The sequence below is a fragment of the Castanea sativa genome, chromosome 2 (assembly GCF_040712315.1).
Source record: "Castanea sativa cultivar Marrone di Chiusa Pesio chromosome 2, ASM4071231v1".
NCBI classification, from domain to species: domain Eukaryota; kingdom Viridiplantae; phylum Streptophyta; class Magnoliopsida; order Fagales; family Fagaceae; genus Castanea; species Castanea sativa.
Window position 1 is genome coordinate 24,970,710 of NC_134014.1, and position 27,106 is coordinate 24,997,815.

Here is a 27,106-nt window from a genome sequence, read left to right on the forward strand (position 1 = left end):
TGTTTTCTCTCTGTTTTCTCCGATCCCCCTCTTCTGAGCGTCTCCCTTTTCCTTTTATATCATCTACCTTCTTCTCCTCATCTTCCACGTATGGATCAGATTACTCATTTTGATACTTGTCCTATCCACCTCCCTTGAAGTCATTGGAGGTAGCTGTGAGGCTGAACCCTGATACTTAGGCATCACTTCTCCATTAATGCGGTCAGAGAAGCAGTTGTAGAGTATTTAATGCGGTAGCGGTGGTAACAACTTTATCTTAGATATTTTCACCGCCCTTTTTCTTATCTTCTATATCTACCATGCTTACCCTTACCTATAAGATCTTATAGAATATTGCCTGTAGACGTTAACCAGCCCTTCTCTTACCTCGGCTTTACATAGCCGAGGACATACTCTTCCTCGGACCGTTTTCTTGGATATACTTGATCAGATATCACTTTTTTACCTATTAGTATTGCTTCGTGGGTTGACATTCTCACATTTTCGGACCATTCAGTGTCCTCGGATCGGGCCTTTAGCCCAACAAATACTCTTGGGTCAACCCAACACATATTCCTGGGCCCATTGACCCTACATGCGTATATATATTTATACAGTTTACATGGGTTAGCATATTCTCAAATATATATATATGCTCATGACAAGATAATGATTAGTTCGTGTCAAAAGTGAAACACGTATAACGAAGAAATAAGAAAGTTTTAGCAGCAAAGGTTTAGCTAGTATAATAGCTAACATGGTAAATATAATAAATATCTGACATAGCAGAATAACTAGTACATCAAATGAAGATACCATAACATGACAACTGATGCAGTGAATGTGATAAAAATGTACTACAACAGAATGACTAAATATAGCAAATATAAGTTCTAACGAGTGAAATCAAATATATTTGTGATCGAGATCAAGTATTGAATCTTCCTGTAGAATATGTAAACCAAGAAGGAACCCAAACCCAAACCCCAACTTGAACAACCTTGTCATAGGCTTTTGCCATCAAAGTTGAGCATTTTACAAAATAGGCTTAAATGGCTACTAACTATTACTTTTAGGGTATTTCAAAGAGTGGGTTACTAAGAGAGAGGGAAAATATGGTCTATTGATGCATGCTTCTATTTCTGCCGTGTTTCCTCTCTTCTTTATACCACTTTCTTTCTTTTTTCTCTTTGTTCTTTTTACTATTAGTTTCTGACTACTACCTTACTGTGAGTTTTTTTTTTTTTTTTCTCCCTTGAGTCTTTTCCCTTTTGGATCCCTTTCTCCCTAGGTGCCTCCCCCTTTCATCCTTGGCTATCTCTTCCTTTTATAGTGAACTGATTCAATGAGATTTTTCTCTTTTACTCTTAGGGTTTCACCAACTATTTTTGGCTTGTTGTGGGCATTGCTTCAGGACTGCCCACCATCCTATTGGTTGCCCGACCACTACTTTTGCTCAAAATATGTTTGTTGCACCTCTACTCATTTTATGACAAAATTTCATTTTGTTTGTTCTTGCTGTATACCTCTACATCTGGGTTTAAATGGATAAGGATTGGACTACCTCACCACTTACTTTTACGGCATACACCAAATGGCCCAAACCATCTACTATCTCTTTTGAGTAAGTTACCATGCCAGCAAGGTATATTTCCAAAAGAAGTCACGGTTGGAAACTAAATATAGACCCCCTTTTTCCCCCACCACCAAACCACACCCTCTGAATCCCCTTGACCATGACCCACCTCCCTTGTATTGACTGGGTACAAGTTGGTGGTGCTTCGGCCCTTGTATGCTTGCTCCACTATCTTCTGTTTTTGTCTTCTTTCATTCCCGCGTTGTTTCTATTGTAGCAGAATAGCCTTGTTCCATTTTGCTGCGTGTCTCTGTCTTATTTCTTCGTGCTTTTCTTGCTATGTTTGTCATTTCCTTTGGTTTGAATTTTCTTTCCTTTACGCAATTCCTACTGCTGACACTTCCTGTTATTCCTTGTTTTTTTCATCGTGTTTCTTCATATTAGTTTTCACACATTTTCTTTTATACAAAAGGATTTGGGCTTTTGTGAGCCAAATAATGTTGACTGAATCAAAACGGTCTTGAGCCTAATTTGCCTTGATCTGTCGAAGCCATTCTACTGAAGAAATATATTTTGCAGCAGATTTGTATTCTGTTGCAGATTTGCATTTTGCTGCAGATCGCTTTTCTTTGCATTTCTTTCTTTGGACCTTTCTTGCTTTTTGGTCTTCTTAGTGGGCCTTTGGGCCTTGCATTTCATTGAACTTTCCTCCATATGGGTTTTTGAGTCTTGTTTCTTATTGGGCTCTCTTCCTCATGGGCTTTTGGGTACGGAATTGCGAAAGTTGGCATCAACACTTTTATGTCCAAAATTATGCTAAACTTAAAATGAGGAATACCAAGATTAGTTACAAACAACTAAACAAACTTCTAAATGAAGTTCTAGAATGGATCAAATACCCTATCCCAAACAAAAAAGATCTAATAATTAGATTATGTCAAGCAATAATCTTTTCTATATTTGACATGAAAAGTGGATTTTAGCAAATCCAGATTCACAAAGAATATATATATAGGTTGAGTTCAAATTACACCTAGTATAACTTTAAGTAATATTACACCACTCAATATTTTTTATTTGAATGTGAATTTTGACAAACCTACCATTAGATTAAATTATCTTCATATATTCTCTATATTTACAAAATTTCAAGGTGACGAAAGATTAATAGTTATGTCATCAATCAATTGTTTTAATTTAAGTTGTAGTTTAAAATAATAAATAAAAAATGAGTATAAATTAAATAGTAAATAACATCTAATTTAACAGAGATTTTCAAAATATGAATTATTTAATAAGTTATTGGATAGTGTAACATTACTTAGAGTTATACCAAGTATAACTTGAACCTCGATTGAAGTCGGCACAGTGGATTTAGTTTAAAGGCTTGCTTGCAACACGCACATGCAAGACGGAAAATGCTAATCATTGAGGAGAAATAAATCAAACTTATTAACTATTCCAAAACTCAGAAAATAACAACGTATGATCAAGAAGTCCATCGTCAAGTACAGTTCAACGCGGAATCACCCTCATATACCCAAAATGGACATCATAAAATCATCTTAAGTTCCCAGTTGTCTCCCTCCCACCCTATGGTGCCCAATACCATGCTTTACATAAAACAACCTTGTGTCTTAAAATTTACTTTTATATAACCCCAATTCTCATTGATCTAGCCCCCAACGCCTAAACAAAGAGAACATCTTATTAGCTATTAGATACCACAGAACAACTTGGGAGGGAGATATTCATGAACAACAAGGACATAGGTAATGAGACATCTACAAAACGCCCCCATGCGAAATAAGTTTCACTGGCGATCTGGTGTAATCTGGCAGGTGATATATCAAGTTATCCTTTTCAGGCTTAGTCGAGCTTCACATTAGAATACAGAAGGGTGTCCTTTGTGATGGGCATATTGAGAAGGAAGTATACCTGCAGAGAAATAAAGACAAAGAATTTAACGACGATCTTGCTACAAGTCAATTATAAATGCTGTCCACTTAAATACCATTCTAGCCCTAAACATAGAAAATCCATAATATGGTCTAACCATCTCCTACTTGCAGCATCCAAGTCAAATGCAAAAGAGTTCACATGATCCACAAAATTGATCAAAAGACACCAGATAAACAATGTACACATAATCATTAAAACAACAAGCTTTAGTCCCAAATTTTTGGGGCCATCAACGGATCCTCAACCGATTAGTTAGAGTCAGCCACATGTATTCTTTTCCTCCATTTTATTATATTTGAACTCATACACTCTGTTACTTCCATAATTGTCATATCTCATTTTATTAGTTCTACTGAAGTTCTTTTTGGTCTTCCTCTACTTTTTTTCATTCCCTCAACTTGGATACATAATCATTAAAAACTACCTAAAACTTTCCTTTGATTTTATTTATTTATTATAATTTATAATTTTGGCCAAAAGAAACTTCTAAAGAATTACAATCTGAAAATTAAAAGATCAATAAATTCTACCAAAGAAGAACAAGAACTGCCAAACACGGATATCCAATCATACAAAGTTCTTAATATTTGGGTACTATGTGGATTTCCTAGACCAAAGTGGTGGCTAACAGTGCCGATAATATAATTTAAACTATTTTTGAATTATGTATAAAGTCACCTAGTTCTACAAGATCATATATATAAATCAACAAATAAATAAATAAATACATAAATAAGAGAAACTGCATTGGATTTTGACATCTAAACTGCATTTGCTTGTGCTAGTCCCGTGTTTTTTAACAATCTCACAGAAAAAATGCTGGTAGCAAATCAGGAACTGATACAATCTGTGGATTCTAAAGTCTACTTTGTAGCCTTGAGTCAATTACTACGGAATGTGGCAAGTTAATTTCAAATGCAGGGCTGGTTTTCTTTTTGACCAGAAGCTCAATAAGACTCATTTAGAATGCACCTAACCATTTCATTAGTTTACAATCAATTATTTATTCCTAGTTCCCTAAAGTACTTTTTATTAGTAAGTTAAGCACACACCCAATGGGTCTTGGACCCATGAGGGGAGGAGGTGCCAGTTGGGCTAGAGCTCATTGGCAGTTCCCTCAAAATTAAAGATATAGAATAAGGAAACTTGTACTTTTTTCTAGCAAAAAATGTGCATGCATGTGTACATAATGTGCGTGCACACACATCTTGGGCTGCGTTGCATAGAGCTTTTGACCAGTACTGGTTTTCAGTTTAAATTGTGTAAAACATGCTGGTAAGGAAAAAAGCATTTTGTATCAAATAATACCATGTCACCCATATCAAAATCCAATAAATGAGAGACGTGTGCAAAAATAACTAGTTAACTACCCACTAACATGTCTCTCGTTTGTTAGTGAGGTAGTTATTTCTTCCACACGGCTCTCACTTTTTGGATTCATGTCTCTCACTTATTGGATTTTGATACAGTTGACGTGGCATCATTTGATACCCAATACCTTCTTGCTGGTAAGCCTATATTTAATTTCCAATCTTACCCCTATGAAGGTTGCAATGAGAAGAATAATTCCGGTGAGCCAGGCAAGTGTCCACCTAACCAACGCCACTTGTGGATCAAACTCACTATGGGAGCCTTCTGTTTCCTCCAACCAGCGTGCAGATGGCCGAGAAGTATACATCACATTCAACAGCTTGCTCGACTCTGTGGGAGGTGTCCCATGAAAAAAGATGACTCCAACAATTTGACCTGTCATATAATTAATTACCACTGATTTAAATGATAACCGGGGGGGAAAAATTTCAACCAATTTGAATTTAAAAGGAAAAAGAAAAGGTGATCACTAAATAAAATTTGAAAGATAGCAGAGATCACATCATTAATCTTCCAAAATACATAGTTGCTTCAATAGGGATTTGCTCATATAAAATTTGTGTTTAAATTCCACCAGTTTACTATTCCACTTCTTTACATTAATCAAACCCCAAGGTTATTGTAGAAACAGAAAAAGAAATTGTAACACTGATAACATTATGTGAAGCCTATCAGGTAATTTGAGAGTTTTATAGTTAAATTGGCATGGCAGCATGGCATGACAAAAGCCACAAAGCTAAAGCTTAAAGATCATGTAATGACTTCAAAGAAATAAGATAATTGACCTTTGTATGCTTCTTGGAATGAATCAAACATCTTGGACAATGTAGCTACCAATAGATCCACCCCATGCTTAGAAACAGCATCAGATCCATATTGCTCTGACAAAGCCTGTTTTTAATGTGAAATTTATAAATAAATAAACAAGCAAATAAATATATGTGTGTGTGTGAAGCTAAAATGTGTATATAATAGCACAAATAGTAAACATAATAGACACACACATATACACAGTGAGAGAACACACAGAGAGAGATATATTGTCACTGACAAATCTCAATAGTCTAAGTTAAGCAGGCAAAGAAAGAAGAAAGATCAGTCAGTAAAAAGAGGGTACTACTTGGCTCATCCCCAATTACGATAAAGCATTTCCCTTGAAAGCCTTATGAAACCAAAGATGCTAGAAGAGGTTCTTACTTTGCTCTAAACCTCAAGAGACATTGAGCTCATCTCAACATGAATCCTATCATTTTATTCTTCAAAGGTCCACAGAATCACATAAAAAATGACAGCAAAGGCCACTTTCTTTCAAAGATCAAATAAGTCAACTACACAGGTAATTGTAGCAAGGAAATTCAGGAACCCCAGACCAAATTACACATAAGATGCCGCAAGCTACAATAAACAATTGTGTACATCAAATTTTCCCAGCTAGCACAAAGTCACCTACTGAACGCTTCAAACAAGGAAGTGGAAGGCTACCCAAATTGTGTAGTCTACTGTTATAGTTTAATTCATAAGACAATAAAATGTACTTAACAGAAAATAAGAAAATAAAATGTGAAATCCATAAAGGATGTTTCCAAGAGTAAGCCTCTTGAATCTAGCAACTGCTGTTCTTGTTATTCAAACTCATAAAAATCTGCAGTAAATTGGATTGCATAACATAATTTAAAAGATTAAAACTAAAAGAATAATGGGGTATACCACCTTAAAGCCATCAAAACAGCCTGTTATCAACTCAGCTGGACTTTGCGTACTTTGTGCCAAATCTTCATGCAACTCTACTGCCCTTCTAAAATTGCGAATCAGAGACAGAAGACTTACAATAAAATCCCTGTCTGCTTTCTGAAAACAAATGAAATTTAATTTTTTGAATCAAATGCGAGAAATTTAGTTATGAAAAAAAATAGCATCATCTCGCAATAATAAAATGGATAGACATGTTGGGGAAAAAAATCCTTAGTAAACCTTTGACATATGGAGAATCATGTTGGCACCATCTGCCATGGGGATAGTTAAATCCCCATTTAATGGCTCCAGGGAATCAGCAATATAAGAACCATCCATCCAAGATGCCTAAACAGAAACAAATAAAAATAAAATAGAAGAAAGCTAGGTCCCAGATGTGAAGTTGTGAAAAAAATGAAGCAGTACAAGAAAGGGAAAAACAGCATGAAAATGAAATACAACATATAATAACATCAGTGATGACTCACAAATTCACCAATTTCCTTGTCAGTATAATCTGCCAAGGGTTCATCCAGAGACAACACGGAGACTTTGTTGTCATCTGTGGCAAATCATACAAGCTAAATTTCAGCAGCTTATGATAAAATGATCTAAATGTAAAAAACTTTCATATTCTTATATTATATTTTCCAATCATAAATGTTTAGAAAAGATTACATACCTGGAAGTTGAATGTCAGCAGCTTTCTCCAAACCGAAGCTAACCTTTCTCTCAGACGCACTGCTGAACATGGCATTATTTGAGTTGACCACTAGCTTAGGATCTGCAATTATATAAACATTAATCTAAATACAAGGCCAAAAAAATTACAATAACATAATAAAACTGAGAGTTACAGTTGTCCAAAATGCAATTCAAAAAACCTGTTCCTTGGACTTCCAGGATAAAAACCGCACGAGGCCTATCAAATGGATTAGGCATGAGAACCTCATTCAACTGCAAAAGACAAACAAAGTTGTGAACCAAGCCAAACATGAAGACAGTTGAAAATCCCATTTCACTTAATAAGAATTTCAATAACCTTAGATGAACCAGCAGCTGAAAGTGTCAAGGGTGGTGAAAAACCAAGTAAGACTGATACTGCAGCTCCAACTTCTGAGGGCAACAATGAATCGGGCTGTGAAGAGTAAAAATGGGCACATATGGTGAGAAGATCATATGAAGGCATCAATAGATTGTCCCCTGCTGTGAAAAACTAATTCATGTGATAGAAGATGATATCTACCAAAACACCATAAAATTCAAACATTTTATTTTTTATTTTTTTGGACATAGACGTTTAAAGGGAAGGATTTGGATTTCAATCTTGGTTTAATAACTTGAATAAAGTATGAGATGCCGAATTTTTTACTATTTATCAAGTTAACAAAGGGATTTGAGCGCAATCAATATGTGAATTTGAAATGAATAGGTGTAAGATGTCAATTCAAATCCATAATTTCAAAACTGTTATCGTTTAAGCAAAATCTCAAAAGCTCACATAATCATTTTTTGACAAGTAAAAACAACAGTCCTACAAGCCAACAACTAGACTATTAGTTTAAAAAGCTCACATAATAATGTGTTATGAAATTTAATATTAAGCAATTTATACCAACGACTGTTTTTCAAATCCGTGATTTCAAATCGACAAATCCAAACATACCCTTTATGAATATATATATATATATATATATATATATATGATTATAAATAAACTGAAAAACTACCTTTTCTAATTTTCTTGCTTTTTCAAACATTAATAAAGAATTTTCATACCTTCCAGCCAAGAGCTTTGTAGCTTAACTGGTTGACACTTCTTGGTATTTCTAAAGGAAACATCTAGATTCCCCATCCTCCAATTATTGAATTATAAAATAATAATAAAAAACGAAATTTCATACATTTGCAACTTAATACAATGCCAGAAACTCAGTGTTTCTTAAGATTGAATTATAAAATTACTATTTCCTATAAATATTGTTCTTCAACAACAAAACATTTATGATTAAAAAAAAAAGTTTCTATATGAAATAAAAAATAAAAAAGGGGTCTATGAACTACAGAGTGATCAGAAATGGCATTGATGCATAAAAAAAATTAAATAAAAAATATCTAAGTTTGATGCCTAATTCTTTAAAATCGAACCTAAACCACGACGCATACGAAACACTAAAAAGTCAATAAAATTCCTAAGCACCGCACCCGATGCACATGTAACTCAACTTGTTCAATCTAAGATTGAATTTACATTTCCGTAAGAAAACAAATAAAAAGAAAGTAGCGAAGTTGATAAAGAAAAAAAAAATTAAGCACAAGGAATGACCTGAACGACATCGTTAGATGATGGAGTGCGAAGAAATTGACGAGTTGAGCTATCGATGAAGAAAACGGAAGCTGTATCTTCAGCCTGTAAATCGAAATCAACCAAATTGAAACGGAGAATTTAATCAATAGATCCAATCCAATTTCGTAGTAAATTTAAGTAGAGATGAGGTTGAGTGAGAAAGAACAAACCCTAGATTGCGAGCAGAGAAGAGAGGATAAGACGAACAGGTAGAAAATGCTGCCAATGCGAAAATCCATTGTAGAGAGAGTCTGATCTGGTGGTTTCCTGGGGACGATTAAGAGGGCGAGTTTCGGTTTCTGCTTCTGTTTCTGTTTCTTTACGGCTTTAGGCTCGCAACGACGTCGTTTGAACCGAAACGACGAAGTTTCGTTTTTTTTTTTTTTTTGGTGCGTTGGGGTCTGAAAAATTGGAGTTTCTCTTTTGTTTTTGGTAAGTACTAGAGAGAGAGAGAGAGAGAGAGAGAGAGTTGGGGGGAGTTGGCATTTGGCAATGTGTCTCTATTTGAATGGGTTTCCAACCACGAAAACGCAATAGTTGGCCCATTGAGTTTGGGCCTCTTTGGTGGTGTAATGAACTTTCAATGCCCCAGTTTATACCAAAGTGATAAAAGATTTTTTTTAAGTGAGAAATGACAATAGATGATATTATAAAATTTCATTATGTATCGTAATTATTACGCATACAAACATAAAAAGTGTTGTTATTTTATTTTTTTAAGTACTTATTTTAATATGAGATCTTTTTACATCTATAACAAAATCTCATAATATTTTTATAACAATCTGATGTGTTAATATTTCATTAAACTTTTATTGGATTGAACATGCAACAACATATAATATTAATGAGTCCTACTTAACACCCCCACACATATCTACCACAAGGCTATAATTGACACAATTTTATTGAAGATGTTCCGTCAAAAATTTGCTATGATATCATTATTGGTCCCAATGGGTAGATGGTAGTATAGTGAAAGTCGAAATTATGTCAAAATTTTGTCCAAAGGAAAGAATGGAATGAAATAACTTATGACTATGAGTACGTTTGGATTGCGCGTTTGTGCGTCCACGTCTAAGGTTTTTTTTTTTTTTTTTTCACGCGAGTCTGTCACTTTTCATTGGCCATGAACAGTGATTTTAGGCTAATGAACAGTAATTTTTGGCATGAACAGTGTTTTTTACACATTTAAAAATTATTTTGCTACAATATTTTCAGTTTTCAGCAATAAGTTCTATCCAAACAGACTCTATTTATAGACAACAAGGTACCTTTTTAGGGAGAATACAGTTCTTTGAGCAGTTGTCTTCCTTTTTCAACAGTTGTGACCCTTGTAAAGGGTTGTGGTTATTCACTTGGCAATATCTCTCTTATGGGAATATTTTCCTTCCCAAGTAGCTTCTATAGTGTGTATGCGGTACACCATTGTTATAGTATGATAACATCATCACATGCCTTGGCAAGGCTATTAATTTTCCTTTCCCGGCTACACATGACAACCTTTTTTTTTTTTTTGGGCAAATTTGATTCTATGCTTCAAGTGGTTTCTTTTTATCAGCTGATTCGATCAATTTCTACAACCGAACTAAAAAAATGAAATAAAAGCGATAAAAAAGAAAAGAACTATACTGAGTAATTAATAATAATTATTTCCAATAAATACAAGATTTAAGGTAGAAAAGATTTTTATATTGTTGCTTAACTTTATTTTAATAGCATTTTCCGTGTGAAAATGAGAATCTCATGGACCAAAGCCTTTGATATTTATTAAAGTATAGACAAACTGGCATGAAGCTGAAAACCCCTTTTGAACCAATAAAGGCCAACTATTTTTTTCCCTGGCCTTACGGGTTATATGACTCATCATCCAGAAACCAGAAAATTATACAGGAAAAACGTCATTCAGTAAACTATCTACAACATTTGATTTTTTTGGGAAAATAAATCAACAAAATATGCTTGATAAAGTGAAATCATGCATAAACATCATGAACGTCATCCTCAAAGAAAAAATGAAAATAGAAAAAGAAAAAGATGGAAAAGAAAGATAAGAAAGGAAAAAAAAAAAAAGGAAATGCGGCACGAGCATGTATTAAATTACAATTGACAAACATTACCCTAAAAGTTAATGATACAACGTGAAAGATCAGAAAAGCAAAAGTAAACTTCTGAAAATACACTGTATCTTTCTTTTTGCCCCACCATTTTAATTTGCATAATTGTGTCCTTTTATTATTATATCGAGAAACTTCTTCTAGCTCGTACATTAGCTATAGCGAGTCTTCGTGTCCAAAATTCTCTTATAACAGTAAGTGAGCTATATATTATACAAGAGTTTTAGACTATGGTGCAGTGTGCACAAACTATGGAATTCAATTTGGCGTAATGAGTACTGCCTACTGAGTAGGAGTGTAGGACTCAAATCAAAAGTGAGAAACTTTTGGTTAATTTTTTGGACTCAAGAGTGTAGTTCATGTTTGAACTGGATGTTTTGCACTCTAAATCTAGCTGCCACAACCGCATGTAAATGTAAGCAAACACTATTATCTATGATGCATGTCGTATGCATCGCAGACGTAATTAGGCGACAAGCATTCCTACAGTATTTATTTCACAAGATGTAGTTTTAGTGAGATTTCATATTCCTATTTCACACCAATAAGATAAGATTTGAATTATGCATTCGACCAGCTAGCATGATAAGACTTAGCTTTTTGCCTTTGGAGGGCGTTTGTTTTTTATTTATTTTTAATCTTCCTTTTCCTCCTTGCTTTTACAAATTTAACTAATCAAAGTCCTTGCATGTTGATTGTGCCTATGGTCAAGGATTCCTATTAATCAGGCCAATATAATCCAAAAGGCAAAAGATTTATCATATTGCTTCTATCTTTGTATCCATTTATCCGTAGTTGACTTGCATGAAGGCTCAGACAACATATAGCTAAACCTTTGTTTATCTCTTTTAACATGGTTTGCGCCAAAAAGAATATTGGGGTTAACTTCAAGTGTTGTTGTACTTTATTATAATGTGGCATGACAATGGCCATACATAAGTTTTGGAATTTATTAGATGCTAGCTAAATTGATTTTCAACGAGCCTTCAACAAGCCATCGTTATGATTACCGATTTTTATTTTATTTATTTTTTAGGGAGTAATTACACTTTGTCACCCTAAACTATATTCTGAATTGCAATTTGCACTCTAAACTTTTAAAATGCACAATTAGCACTCTAAATTATAACTTATGTTATACTTTGCACCTCGCCATTAATTCTGCCGTTATCTTAGATGGAAAAGCAAAATTTATGGTGCAAATTGTAACTGAAGTTATTGTTTAGGGTAACAAACAGGGATGGACCCAAGTGGGGGCTCAGGCCATATATATATTATTTTAGTTATTACATATGCTATTTTTGTAGTTTGGCCCCCTTCCACAACCTTCGGCTCTCTTTCTCCTCAATAAGCCTACCTTGCCTCACCCAAATAACAACTATTCAACCCAAAAACTTGACAAAAATAATAAAAATATTTACAAATGGCGATTGTATTTTAGCACCAAAAAAATATATATATATATATATATATATATTTTACAACAAAAAAATCATGTGTTAATGGAGAAACTAAAGCTAAATATTTTGCAATTATAGTAAACTGGTATAAATACCAATTGACTGTAGTAAGTTGTTAAAAATCAAATATAATATTTTATTAAGATTATATCATTTTCTTCAATTAAAAAACTCAAATTCTCTCTCTTCCTTTATTATTTTAATAAGTTGTTTATATTATTTTAAATAAAGTGACAAAGTATCTTTTTGAGGTGGTAAAAACTAAAATTTTTAGCACTACTACTGTAAATGCTCTAACTTCAACAAAAAAAAAAAAAAAAATCTTAGATAGCCTAGTATTAAAAAAAACATTATTTTGTTTTTGCTTTTGTCTTTGTTGGTAAATGATTGCATCTTAATTTATTTAGAAATAACGATTTTGAGTATTTATGATTTTTTAATACTATATGGATGCCTATTTAGAGTTTTTTTTCCCCCCTTTATACTCCGTCCCCCACTAGCTTAAAATACTAAATCCGTTCTTGATAACAAAGTATGATTTTTCATTTGTTTCTAAGAGATCGAAGACAAGGATAATTGGATCTTTTATGTAAAGTCATCCAAGATAATGGCATAATTGACGGTGGGATACAAAGTGTAATATGGGTTATAATTTAGGATACAAGATGCAATGGTTGATTTAATGCTAACTTAAATGTCACTATGCTTTTTTTTTTCTTCCATAAATGAGTTTTAGCCCGGAGTAAGAGATTCAAACTTTCAAACTAATAACTTCTGTTTATGAGAAATGCTCTCCAATCGAATGTTAACACTTATAAATTTATTCAGAAAAATATTGTTCCGTACCCTTGCTATATATGTCGTCTAAGAAAAGATGGGAAAACAGCTACTATGCGTACAGAATTAATGATTTTACACTTTATGATATAACGGTAAATAAAACTTATATATACGATACATACCTTAAGTGAAGTATATTAAGTTCTCTAATTGAATTCGAACACTTGTTCTAAATTTAATTATTTTTTGAAAAAATAATACTATTATTATCTTATTGATCAATGCAGCCAAGTATTTGAATTCATAATTTAATCATTTCAAATATATATATATATATCCAAGTTTTAATCATTATTTAATCCTTTGAAATTAGTTTGTCACGTTTGCAGTTAATTAGTTTAAGCCTATTAATATTAAAATTAAAATCTTAGCTAAGAAAAAGGAAAACATAAAAATTGGGAAAACCTAACTGCATTTTCATGGTTCTGCAATCAGATTTTAATATATGGGTGAAGTGGTAATTGACAAGCAACTGATGCAATTACTGCCTAGTGGGCAGGCCAAACAAAATATATGTGGGGATGGGGAGATTACAAAGTGATCCATAATTGGACACCTCAAAATGGGAACATGGAAGGAAAAAGGAGACAAAAAGATGACTTAATTAAATGGGGATTTTAACATTTGCGTGAAAGCTTTACGTGTGTGGACTGTGGAAATGCTTTTCCCATGCATACAGTCATCCTTTTTCCCATTTCAAAAAGGGTCACCCTGGCACGTCACTCTCTTTCTCGCCTACAAACCAAAAAGCATATACTTTGATCAATTTTCTGCATTAGGTGAAGTCTTTGTCATTCATAAAGCGCCAATTATCAGCAAGCATGGAGAGACCGCAATCCCACTCCCACTTACCTTAACCAAGGATATATTGTGTTATGGAATTTTATATATATTACTGCCTTTTCTTTAATTATGATCATAATTAAACTTGATTAGAAATATTAGTACCCGACGGTACTACTCAGGTTCCTTGCGTTTTCTTATGCCCATAAAGAGGTATCAACTCATTCAGAAATATTATTATCATTATTATTGTGGGAAAATAAATGAAATTATCAGTATCAAATTGTTATTTTCATTGCCCTAACAAAGCCAGCCATGGTAATTAATATGTAATCTTTACAATACATAACTTGCGATTGTAATGTTTTTTATTTATCAATTGATTGATGTAAATATTAGTTAAATAATTAAATTCAAAATTTCTTAATAATTTGAATTTTTAGAATAAGTGATAATTTATAAAATCATATATTCATTCTAATTTTCATTAAAAAATGGGGAAAAAAATCAGCATATACGTTATCAGTATACTACTTGAGGAAAGGGAAAAAAAAGGAAAAAGAAAGAAGAAGAAACTAGCAACTAATTCCATATGTTAGCCAGTTTGGGAGGTGATGATGTGCTGAAATCGTCAGTGAGTTGTAGACTCCAAACACTCTAATGGGTACTTGCGGAATAAGAACAAATGGACCAAATAGAAGGCATCGGTGTAGTATCTGTCAAGAACCCTCCGAAGGTCAAGTTAGTGAATGAGAAATCTATAAGAACTCTATAATGAGAGAGCTAGAGATTTTCTGCGTACCTGAGGAAAAAGGAGGTCTGGTGCTTATACAGTGTTGATTAGTGATTCGAGATCCCTCAGAAGTAGGGATCTTTCCTTATGGAGGGTATTTGGTATTAGGGTTTCCGTGATTCTAAGGTGTCTTTTCATATGGGAAGGACACATAAGCGTGATACGGACTTGGTACGTGATGTGCAAGATATTTACGTACATGACTATCTGTGGGGACCACGCATGGAAATGTAGGACCCGTCAGCTTTTCTGCCCCGTAGGTCTTATGGTCAATATTTGCTTCAAAGTTGTGAGAGACCTCACCAAAAGAGCGTCCCTCAAAAAAGATATTCGAGTACCTTTTTAGGGCACCTCTCTTTTTGGGTAAGTGGTCTGGAGTCGCCACATATTTTTTATGTACAAAAAAAATAAGAAAAACTAAATACAAATTTACATGACTAAATGTTCCATTCATTGATTGAATAAATAAAAAAATAAAAGTTCGAAAATTTGAACTTTACATGGCTTTGGGTTCTAATTACAATCTACCAAATATACATGGCTTTTTGTCCTAGTTACAATCTATCCAAAATAAATAAAGATTAAACTATATCTACTTAACCAAAAAATCTAGATCCGGAGGCTAGGTTACGAAATGGGAAGGTGTTAGGCACCTATTCTACCCAGACAGAGTCTGGTCTTCTAGATGACCAATGCACCATTTTATGTATGTCATGAATGATATGTTGAACATGTGAAATAAAAATTAAATCACACAAATTTATTATGAATGAAGTCTCTTCTTTTGAAAATAATTAGATCTATTTTGGTTGGTAAAAAATTGATTTTTGATTTGTCAAAATACCAAATCTGTTTTGTAGTATGTAGAAAAAAGTGGTTTTTGAAGAAAAAAAATTCAAATATGTTTTTATTTAATAAAAACAAAGTGTTTTGGTTGATTTAAAAAATTCAGATCTGTTTTTAAGAGATAAAAAAATGGTTTTGGAGTTTCGTAAAAGATCAGATCTGTTTTGTATATGTAAAAATAGTTTTGATAACAGAAAAATCAGATCTGCTTTTTTATATGTTAAAAAAATGAAAAGGATTTTTCTTTAAGAAGATAGTTTCACTCATAATTTAATTTATGCAACAAATACAGACAAAATCATGTTTAATCTTTTTCTTTATTTCAAAAATCTACATATGTTAAAAAAATCAGATCTGTATCTAAGAAAGATACAAATCAGTTTTTTTATTGAGAAAAATTCAGATCTACATCTTAAAAAGATGCAGATCCGTTTTTATTTTGAGAAAAAGTCAAATCTAAGATGTAGATCTGTTTTTATTTTGGGAAAAAGTCAGATCTACATCTTATAAAGATGCAGATCTATTTTTTATTTTGAGAAAAAGAATTGTTCATATGTAGATCTTTAAGATCAAGAAACAGATTATATCAACAATAAAGAAATCAAGAACATATTTGCATGAACTAAATTGATCATGGTAAAATATGAGTATCTAAAACAATTAAACATGCATCATCTTGATAAAGAAAAGCATAAAAGCAAAAGGCTTATAGAACAATCTCTTGCATGAGCACACTTTGTTCTTGAAAGGATGGTTTAGGGTTCAAAGAAATTTGTTCAATTCTCTTTGAAACTTAAAAACCCTAATTTAGGCAGCAACACTCAGAGAATGGATCAAAAAATATGGGTGATTTGAGAGCCTAAAACATATGCCTCTCAAAGCGTAGCAAAAATGTGCTAAATTATGAAGTTCAACCTTTATTTATAGAGGTCAGAAATCCCTAAAAAATAGGTATGGATGATTAGGGTTTGAATCCGAACGCATCATTTTGCAAAAAAGGTCGAAAATGGTGTGCATTATCGTCATCCGAAGGCCGTTGGGCCAAAGCCCATCCAAGTGCAATTCGGCACTTTTAGAGTGTTGTTCGGCACTCCAAATGTGCCGTTTAGCACTCCAAATGTGCCAAATTGGCTCTTGGAGGCCGAACGCGCTTTCATGTTCGGGTGCCATTTGAAGTCCTCTTTTAGGGTTTTTTGGACGATCCTTGTATCTAGACGTGTTTTCATCCTCCGTCTATGATTTTTTTTTTTTATCTCTTTTCTAGATAATTTAGGCTTTTTTAAGAACAATTATCTTGACCCATTATCTTGTGGATAAATCCTAATAAGGTTCAGATTATCCACAATTTTATTGATATCCAACCATCCCTTTTATTCCTATGCATGCATCCCTATCTTAAACACTAATTACCAACTAATTACAAAATTATTTAATTAATTTTAATTGTTTGACCAATCAGAATTAATTTAAATTAATCATGTGTAGTGGACTCTTTCTAGACACAATGCAAATGGACCGTGCAAACTTGAGCATGCGATATCTTTCGATGCGATGGTCCGATTTAGAAACCAGAAACACCGTTGCGACCGTTAGAATCTCAAGATCATTTTCATGATATGTAATGAATGACATGACGCATGTAATGCAAATACAAGATAAAGTATGTAATGCAAGAACAAATTGATGCATGTGATGCAATTATGATTTTTGGGGTACATGGATGGTCATTCGAGTCATTCTCCTTGATTAAATCATGGGTGCAAAATCGAGCGTCTACAAAAGTTTTTTAGTTGGTATGTGGCGTGAAGTATCCATTGGCTTTGGTGGCGTCATCCCTTGAAAATGTCGTCGGTTTATCAAGCGTATGCTACTTCTTATCATAGTCGTCCCCAGATCCTTCGTCATAAGGCCATGAAGCCGACGATCCTTGCAGAGGTCGTCCGCTCTCCTTGCCTACTGCTTATAAGTCAATTTATTTCTGTTGAAAATACCCCCATCAGATGGCCCCTACTCCATGGCCCCGTCAATCTTAGCTAAAGGGCCGTGGAGTATTATGAACATTGATTATAGCTTTTATCAAAGAAGGTGTCATTAAATGGCTTTAAGTAGTCTTGACTTAATTGCTAGGTGACACGTGGCACTAGTTGGTTGGCCTTATTTCTAATCGTAGGTGTTGCTTCGTATACAGTGCCCCTTACTCTATAAATAGTTCCTCCCCTCCTCCTCATTTTCCTTTACTTCCTTTTGAGAGCTTTGCGAGACCAAAACTTGTTGCACCGTCATTCAAATTGTCTGTCGCTCATGACCCGTCGCCTTTCGAGGATGTCGTCGTCTAGATCCTTCGTCCATTTCTTCTCATAAGTTCCTTTTTCTTTGTTTTTACTTTCTATCTTCTTGGTCAGTCATCTTTTGTCTTTAGAGACCCATCAAATAGGCTCTTAGATAACCTCCGTCACTTATAGGTGGGTAGATGTTAGATAGAGAAGCGATGAGCGAACTATCGTCGTCAGTCCGTGAGAGTGCGGGCTACGATGAGGTCTATCCATCAGGGCGTGAGCTCGAGGAAGATTTCTCTCGGTCCCCAAAAGGGGAACCATCTACCCATTCCCCTAATGGTGAAAAAGAAAATGAGGATGATAAGGAAGAGGATGAGGAAAATGACGAGGGAGATGAACATGAGGAGGTAGATGAGGAGAGTGAGGAAGATGAGGGGGACCGGTCCGAAAGAGTAGAGGCAATAGGTCAGGTGGACGAGGGCACCCAGCCTTTTATTCTCCCTCTAAAGTGGACGGTTAATGATTTTAACCCGATAATGTTGGGTAAGGTCTTCAACATCCCTGAGAGTGTTCCAATTTGTCTGCCTGGAAAGTTTGAGAAATGCTATTCTGGAAGGACCGCAAACGTTGGCATGTACGATGCTATGTTTGCCGCAAGGCTGAGGCTACCATTGACGGATTTATATTGTTAGCTTGCCAATTATTTGGGCTTATCCATAAGCTAGATCGCTCCTAATGCATGGAGAATATTTATTGGAGCTGAAGTGATCTAGGTCAGCTTAGTCGTGGGAATCGTCGGCTTACCCTTGATGAGTTCTTTTACTGCTATAAGCTTTAGCATATCTCTTCGTCTTAGGGCATCTACCATTTTTTGGCAAGGAAGATGTCGCTTAGACTAGTGTCAGATATGCTTGACTCCAACAGAAATTGGAAAAATTGTTATTTCTTCGTCCAAGGGACGGATTGGGTTTGTAGGCCTGAGGAGTGGGATACTATGCCAAATGGTTTTGACATTACTTGGGGGACTGTAAAGGAGTCAAGTGGGCCGTTGGTTTTTTATCTTTCTAATCCATCTACTTTGTTGTGCTGCTAACACTCTTCTTCTTGTTTTTAGCCCAAGTTCGTCCGCAAATTACCGACGAATAGGTTGCTTTCATCCGTCATGTTTTAGAGATTCCTCGTGAACAAAGGAAGTGGAAGGATCTCGTCACCCTTGATACCCTTCATGCGTTTTGTGGTGGCCCCAAATCGACATCAGTAGCTCAATGACTACATGCCTTCTCCCGTAGACGTAAGTCTTAAACATACCATCCATTCCAAACTGTCTGTTTTCTTTCTAACGTCCATTGCCCCTTTTTGTAGAAATGGAAGCAGGTAGACAGAGAGCGCTGGTAAGGAAGTATGTTGTGGCACATAAGCAGCAAGGTGGCCGACGCTAAAGGAACGCTTAAGAAGAAGAACGATGACCAGGATGATCTTCCACCTAAGAAGGGGAAGGGCCCCTCCATTGGTGACAAGCAGCTGAAGTCCCCTTCGCCCCCTAAGCCTTCTCACCATAGAGTTGGGAAGGGTCCTGTCACCCCCAGTGCGATCCGTCGATTGATTACCCATAAAGACTATGTCATCAAGATGGTCGATTCGATCATCAAGAAGACAAACTTGGACCCTTGTGCTGAGCAAACCTTAAAGGACTTAGGGGTGTTCGAAATCTATGACCTGTCTAAGGTACATTTCTATCGTTTATGATATTGTGCGTTTTTTTTTCTTATTCTTTTCCTGACAGTTGTCGTGCTTCAGGCGTTGGTGCAGATGAGGGCGCTCTAGGACGGGTGCATGGCCAACGAGGCAGTGATTCGTCGATTTCACAAGCATTAGGAGATTGAGAATAAAGAGTAGGACCAATACAAGGAGGCCATCCGTACACTCAACAAGGAGCTGATGGATACTTAAGCCAAGCTAAAGGAGGAATCCCGTCTAAGGGAGGAGGTAGAAAAAGCTAAGACTAATCTGACGATGAAGCTAGCTTCCCTCCATAAGCAGATGGACAAGACTAAGGTTGACGTCATGGCGGAGTTTTGGGTTTCTCAGCCCTTCTTCGATGCGTGTGGTGCCAACTATGGTGACGGGTTCGATGACTTCTTGAAGTAGGTAGGAGCTACTTATCCTAATCTCGACCTGTCCCAAATTGTAATAGACGACACCATGCCACCACGCTTGGAGGAGATGACTCCGTTAGTGATGAGTCGATGATTCTGTTCACACGGTTGAGCAAGAGGTGAAGGACGGCGGCACGGTTATTGCTCAGCTCGTCCCCGAGGGCCCCATTGCTCCCGCAATCTCGTCAGCTGTGGACTTGTCAGCTGAGGGTGGCCCAAACATCGTGAACCTGACTATCTTAGATGCTCCTCCATCTTAGCTTCTTCCCTTATTTTAAATTGTATCTAAGAACCATACTTTATCTTACTTTTTAGACAATAGTGAATGCCCCTTTGGTTTTTAGGCTTTGATGTAAAACATTTTACCCTATGGGTTTTTATCTACTTTTTTTTTTCTTTTTATCTATGTTGCTTGCACTTGGTTTTATTTTTTGGTTGATTGGGAATATGCCTCCATCACATGTGTATGACCAATATTCCGCCTCATCCATCTATCCCGTAGGACTTAGGATAATTTTTGAGGACCGAGCACTCGTCGATATCCGTAGTCGTTCGTCCACCTCGTAGGTAGGACTTAGGATCATTTTTGAGGACCAGGTACTCGTCGGTATCCGTGGTCGTCTATCCACCTCGTAGGTAGGACTTAGGATAGTTTTTGGGGACCAGGTACCCGTAGGTATCCGTGGTCGTCCGTCCACCCAGTAGGTAGGACTTAGTCTGGTTTGAGGAGTAGAGAATAAAAAAATGTTTTTGATAATTCATCTAAGTCATATTAATAGTAGAAAGATCCAAAAAGAAACTCAACATCCTAACATCTTTTGATATAAAAATGGAAAAACAAAAAGAAAATGATAACATAAGTTGCATCTGACTACTACTAGTAGTACTTCCTCAAGTGCTCGGTGTTCCATGAGTGATGGAGCCTCTATCTGATAAGGTTTTCCTAGTAGTAAGTCCCCTTCCTGTGGTAGTCGATGATTTTGTAGGGTCCCTCCCAATTGGGCCTCAGCTTACCTTGTGAGGGATCTTTGGTGGCCATTGTTACCTTTCTTAGGACTAGGTCCTTGACTTGAAAGTGATGAGGCCTGAACTTGGTATTGTAGTGCTTCGCCATAAGTTCCTAATAGCGAGCCATCCTTTGTTCTACTGTTGTTTTGAATTCATCAAGGAGATATAACTGTAGGCGCATCCCTTCTTCATTCCTTTTGCAGTCATGGTTGGATATTTGATAGCTGATCAGCCCTATTTCTACCGGGATGATGGCCTCATGCCCGTATGTGAGGCGGAAAGGCGTCTCTCTTGTAGGTGTGTGAGCCGTTGTTCTGTATGCCCACAGGACATTAGGTAACTTATTAGGCCATATACCCTTCTCCCCCTCAAGCCGAGTCTTGATCATCTTGAGTAGGGATCGGTTTGTGACTTCGACTTATCCGTTGGCCTAGGGGTGAGTTGGAAAGGTGTAGTGGTTCTTGATTCCCAATTGTCGGCAAAAGTCCCTAAATGCGTCGTTGTCGAATTGCTTGCCATTATCAAAGACTAAGACCCTAGGGATGCTGAAGCGGCAAATGATGCTCTTCCAAATGAAGCTTCAAGCATTTCTCTCTATAATAGTGGCCAATGGTTCTACCTCGACCCATTTGCTGAAGTAGTCAATCCCTACTACGAGGAACTTGAGCTGTAGCACTGCGATAGTGAAAGGTCCAATTATATCCAGCCCCCATTGGGCGAACGGTCATAAGGCGCTCATTGGTGTAAGTTCCTCCGTTGGCTGTCGTATGATATTTCTGAAGCGTTGGCACTTGTTACACGCCCTTACGTAGGATTGGGCGTTCTTCTGCATAATGGGTCAATAGTATCCAGCCTGTATCAGCTTGTGAATCAATGAACGTTCCCCCGAGTGGTTCCTGCATATTCGTTCGTGTACTTCTCTCATGACATAGTCTGCTTCATCGGGGATTAGGTGTTAGGATTAGTGCCCTTAAATCCTATTGTATGATGCTATGTATGTTATTATGTATGACATTATGTATGACTTGATGTTGTGATTAATAAAGTTGTTTTATTATAATCTAAAATAATGGTAACATGAATATTCAGACATTATTATATAGTCCATGAGATGCATAGTATGTGATTTATGTGATTTAGTCACAGAAGATATAAGTCACAGAAGATATAAGTCACAGAAGATATAAGTCACAAGTTCTTTGTAAACTCAAAATTTTAGTTCGTAGTTGGTGATGAAATTGGGCGTTTCATCTGCGAAGACTATAACATATCAACTAAGATGATTTGTCTTGATCATGGAAGTGGAAACTTCTAATTGATGTGTTGATATGTTTTAAGAGTTAAGACATATTGAACTGGACCACTGTGAGATTTATTATTCTCTAAATGACTGTCAAAGGAATAATAAATCTCACGACTTCTATTTGCATGAACTCTTAATCCTGAGAGGATAATGGACCTGATCATGAAATGTAGGTTGCTTTGATATATCAGGAGTGAGATTTAAGGTAACGGTCAAAACCTTAGTATGTTAGGCAGCCACATTTAGTGTTGATGGAACATGTATTCTCAAGATGGAATTCATAGTCTCTTAACAGAGATATAAAATATTCCCTTGAGATAAGTTTAATGGGTTCAGTTATTCAGAGAGTTAGACCTAACCACTTTGGTAAGAAGTTACTAAAGTATATATTTATGAGATTGGATTTCATAAATATATGTTGAATAACTTTAAAGGATTAAACCGGGTACTCACGGATAAGATGTAGTAATTTACAAAGTGGCAATCTATATTCATGACTTTGTATTACTATGAATATTTTATGAAGGGGTTGCATGTACAATAAAGTCTTGGGATATAATTTATAAATAAGGCCTAGAGTGCAATTATATTTATATAGTGGTATTAAATATAATTAATGGTAACTTTGGACTTGTCAAGAGTTGACAGAAAAGCCCAAGACCCATTGGAGCTAGTGTCTTATTGGTCCCTTTTGGTCCCACTCCAAGCCACACACTTAAGCCCAATTAGAAAGGCCCAAAAGGCCAGCCCAATTAAATAATCAGTTAGATACAAAGGGAGAAACATACAGAATTTTCTGTAGAGAATTAAGAAGAACATCATTGAGAAGTGGTGTGTATGAAAAGTGTTAGACACTTTGACATTATCCCTTTGTAATTTGATTGAGAGACCACACATCTTGGGCGTAAAGTGGAATTGGAGTGAAGATCAAAAGTATTCCCAAGTGCTTTCGATCTTTATTTTGAAATTTATCACACCAAGGTACGCTCTCTTGTTCTTGAATTCTGAAATTTACATAGTGCATGTTATCGATTGTGAATGAAGTAGTTTCGTTATATTTCTGCTGCGTATGTTTTGTATGAGATACAAACCATGTTTAATCCTACATTAGGAACCTCAGATATGGACGAGAGAAGCCCCTTTTGTAAAGGACATCCCCAATCATTGCAAAACGTGGAGACTGCACCTTCAGTCTACGGAAAGCGTTGCGATCTTCTGGCAATGTTACATCTTTAAGGTAGGACATAACAAGTGTTGTCCAATCGGTCCTTGGGGGGATGAACTGCACTTCCAATTTGTCAATAGCAAGGGCATATTGAACGAAGGATAATACCTCATTAGTGGTGTTCGTATACTTCGCGGATGCAGCTTTGGCCAGACAGTCTGCTTGCTCGTTTTCTTCCCTCAAGATCTGTATAAACTTGACTGAAAATCCATCTCCTGTCTTGCTTTTGAGCACATTTAGATAATTCTTCATTCGTTCTCCTTTTGCCTCATAATCACTGTTGATGTGCTTGACCATAACCTGCGAATTGCAATGCACGATTGCTAACGTGGCCCATGTTGCTTCAACTAAGTCGATGCCCGAGAGGACCGCTTCGTACTCTGCCTTATTGTTGGTTGTTAAGAATTGGAGGCGAACCACACATTCTATTGTATCTCTTTCTAGTGTCTGTAGCAGGACCCTGGCTCCTCCTGCTCGTTGATTAGACGATCCATTTGTCCATACCATTCATGTCGTCGGTTCCCCTTCTTCAACTCCTCCTGTCATGAACTCTGTAATGAAATTAGCTAGCGCCTGTGCTTTGATTGTGATTCGGGGCTAGTATTGGACGTCGAACTTGTTGAGCTCTATTGCCCATAGGACCAGTCGTCCAACCACCTTCAAGTTATTCATCGTCTTCCGCAACGGCTTGCCAATTTGGACCACTATGGTATGCGCTTGGAAGTACGGCCTAAGTTTCCGTGCAGCCATGATCAGTGCAAAGGCCAGCTTTTCCATTGGGGTATCATCCTTCAACTCCTCACAGTGCTTAGCTAGTGTAGTAGACGGGTAACTGCACTCGGTCTTATTCCGGTACCAGAGCGGAACTAATGGCTGCCTGGGACACGGCTAAGTAGAGGGAAAGCTCTTCACCAAGTTTGGATGGGCTGAGCAGTGAGGGAGATGCGAGGTAGGTCTTTAGCTCCTCGAAAGCTTTCTAGCACTCGTAGGTCCACTCAAAAGCTTTTCGTAGCACCTTAAAGAAGGGTAGACACTTATCCGTTACTCTAGAGACAAACTTGTTAAGGGCTGCAACCCTACCATTTAGGCTTTGCACCTCCTTGACGTTCTTTAGAAAGGTCATGTCCATTATCACTTGAACCTTGTTGGGATTGGCCTCTACGCCACGTTGCGATACCATAAAGCCCAAGAAGTTTCCTAACGCTACACCAAATACACACTTGTTGGGATTGGGCTTCATGTCGTGAAGGCGAAGGGTATCGAATATTTCACGAAGGTCGTCTAAGTGGCTAGCCTTCTTCACGCTTTTTACGAGCACATTGTCTACGTATTCTTCCACATTTCGCCCTATCTATCAGGTGAACATCTTGTTCACGAGCCTTTGGTATGTCTCCCCCACATTCTTTAAACCAAACAGCATGACTTTGTAGCAGAAGAGTCCTTGTCTTGTGATAAATGAGGTCTTCTCCTGGTCCGCTTCATCCAACCTGATCTGATTATATCCAGAATAGGCGTCCATGAAACTTAATAACTGATGGCCAGCCGTAGAGTCCACGAAGAGGTCGATATGTGGAAAGGGATAGCTATCCTTCGAGCATGCTTTGTTCAGGTCGGTGAAGTCCATGAATATTCTCCACTTATCGTTTGCTTTTTTGACCATGACCATGACCACGACCACGACCACGACCACATTGGCCAGCCATTCGGGGTAGTAGACTTCCTTAATGAAATCTGCCTCTAGTAGCTTGCGTACCTCTTTGGCTATGGCTTTGTCCCTTTCTTGAGCGAAGACTTTTTTCTTTTGTTGGACTAAGGGGAAGGATGAGCATATGTTAAGCTTGTGGACCATGGTATTCGAGTTAATCCCTGGCATATCCTCGTGGCTCCAAGCAAAGATGTCTTGATTGCTTTTCAGGAAGAGGGCGAGCTCTCTGCTAATTGAAGGGTCGGCTTGGGTGCCGATACAAGTGGTCTAGCCCGGAAGTTGATTGTCCAAAGGGACCTCCTCAAGGTCCTCTGTTGGCTCTACGGCTACCTTCCTCTCTTCGATGGTCAATACCTGTAGGTGGTCATCTATTTACATCATGGCAACATAACATTCTCAAGCAGCCATCTGGTCCCCTCGCACTTCTCCTATCCCGTACTCTATTGGGAACTTCACTAGTAGGTGGTACGTGGATGTAACCGCCCGCCATGCATTAAGCGTGGGTCGACCAATGATGGCATTGTAGGCAAAGGAGCAATCAACTACGAGAAAATTGACCTCCCTAATTAGTTGCTGAGGGTACGTCCCAATGGTATCCTGTAAAGTAATAGTCCCTACGGGGAAGACTTTGGTGCCATCGAATCCTACCAATGGTGTGTTTGAAGGCAGGAGATGCTCTCGGTCTACCCTCATCTGTTGGAACGCAGGGTAGTAGAGGATATCTCTAAGCTCCTGTTATCTACTAGCACCCGTTAGGTATTGAAGTCTGCGATGGACAAGTTGATGATGATGGCGTCATCATGAGGGTGGTGTAGTCGCCTAGCATCTTCCTCTATGAAGCTGATGGCAGGGTTGTCAAGTCTAGTCGCCTTATGAGGCCGTTCGAAGATCTGGATGCTCTGCACCATGGCAGGTATGTCTTCCTGGCCTTCTTAGATGATCCCACCATGGTGCTTCTTCCCATTATTACCCTTATCTTTCTGAGTAGGGCTTTAGGCCTCTCCTTACCCTGTCGGTTGGGCTCGAGGTCCCTTGGTGGGTTTTCCCCATTCCTGAAGAATTTCTGCAACTTCCCTTATTCAATGAGGGCCTCAATTTGCTACTTGAGGTCGTAGCATTCAGAAGTGTCGTGTCCATGATCCTAGTGGAAACGACAGTATTTGTTCCTAGGGCTTTTGTTCGAGTCCCCCTTTAGCTTATTTAGCCAAGCTAACGCCACGTCATCCCTTATTTGCATGAGGACTTGTTCTAGCGGGGTGTTCAGAGGAGTGAAATTTGTTCTCCCTAACGAGGGTCTTGTTCTCCCTTACCAGCAATGATGCAGGTCTATTTGATGCTATATTGTGCAAAATTTTGCACATTTTGTATTTTGCACCTACTGGTGCGGATCCTCTAATATCTCTTAAGAATCTATGTAGTTTTGCATGTTGTACTTGACATCACTTATTTTATTTTATTTATTTTTACTCTTTTTATGGAAGACATAGTGGCTTAAATAAAACCAATAAATAGTACAAACTAGAGTCCAGTAAAAACAGTCCCATAAGTAATGAATATGGTTATATATTTATTTCATAATACAAAACTATTTAGGTTTATCATAAAGGACAAATTTTAGCTAAAAAATT

The 27,106-nt window shown here is 36.8% G+C and overlaps 2 protein-coding genes across 2 annotated transcripts; both read right to left on the reverse strand.

The window, feature by feature from the left end:
* Window positions 1-2,983: 2,983 nt before the first annotated feature.
* On the reverse strand, window positions 2,984-9,529 carry LOC142624596 (uncharacterized). Its single transcript, XM_075798242.1, has 11 exons — window positions 9,137-9,529; window positions 8,946-9,029; window positions 7,662-7,757; window positions 7,504-7,576; window positions 7,302-7,403; window positions 7,108-7,181; window positions 6,860-6,967; window positions 6,599-6,736; window positions 5,674-5,779; window positions 5,055-5,263; window positions 2,984-3,493 (listed from the first exon to the last, which is right to left on the reverse strand). Exons 1-11 carry the CDS (start codon window positions 9,203-9,205, stop codon window positions 3,425-3,427), a joined length of 1,128 nt encoding a protein of 375 aa, XP_075654357.1. The 5' UTR covers window positions 9,206-9,529; the 3' UTR covers window positions 2,984-3,424.
* A 14,121-nt stretch (window positions 9,530-23,650) lies between these two features.
* LOC142625114 (uncharacterized) lies at window positions 23,651-24,280 on the reverse strand. The gene has a single exon (XM_075798816.1). It carries the CDS (start codon window positions 24,278-24,280, stop codon window positions 23,651-23,653), a length of 630 nt encoding a protein of 209 aa, XP_075654931.1.
* Between the last annotated feature and the right edge of the window lie 2,826 nt (window positions 24,281-27,106).

Bases quoted from the DNA above. Each gene is read 5' to 3' on its own strand.
- LOC142624596 (XM_075798242.1), bottom strand. From the start codon at position 9,205: ATGGATTTTCGCATTGGCAGCATTTTCTACCTGTTCGTCTTATCCTCT. The intron at 9,030-9,136 runs GTTTGTTCTTTC...TTCGATTTACAG, and splicing joins TTCTCTGCTCGCAATCTAGG to GCTGAAGATACAGCTTCCGT. The intron at 5,264-5,673 runs GTCAATTATCTT...ATTATATGACAG, and splicing joins ATTCCAAGAAGCATACAAAG to GTCAAATTGTTGGAGTCATC.
- LOC142625114 (XM_075798816.1), bottom strand. From the start codon at position 24,280: ATGGTATGGACAAATGGATCGTCTAATCAACGAGCAGGAGGAGCCAGG.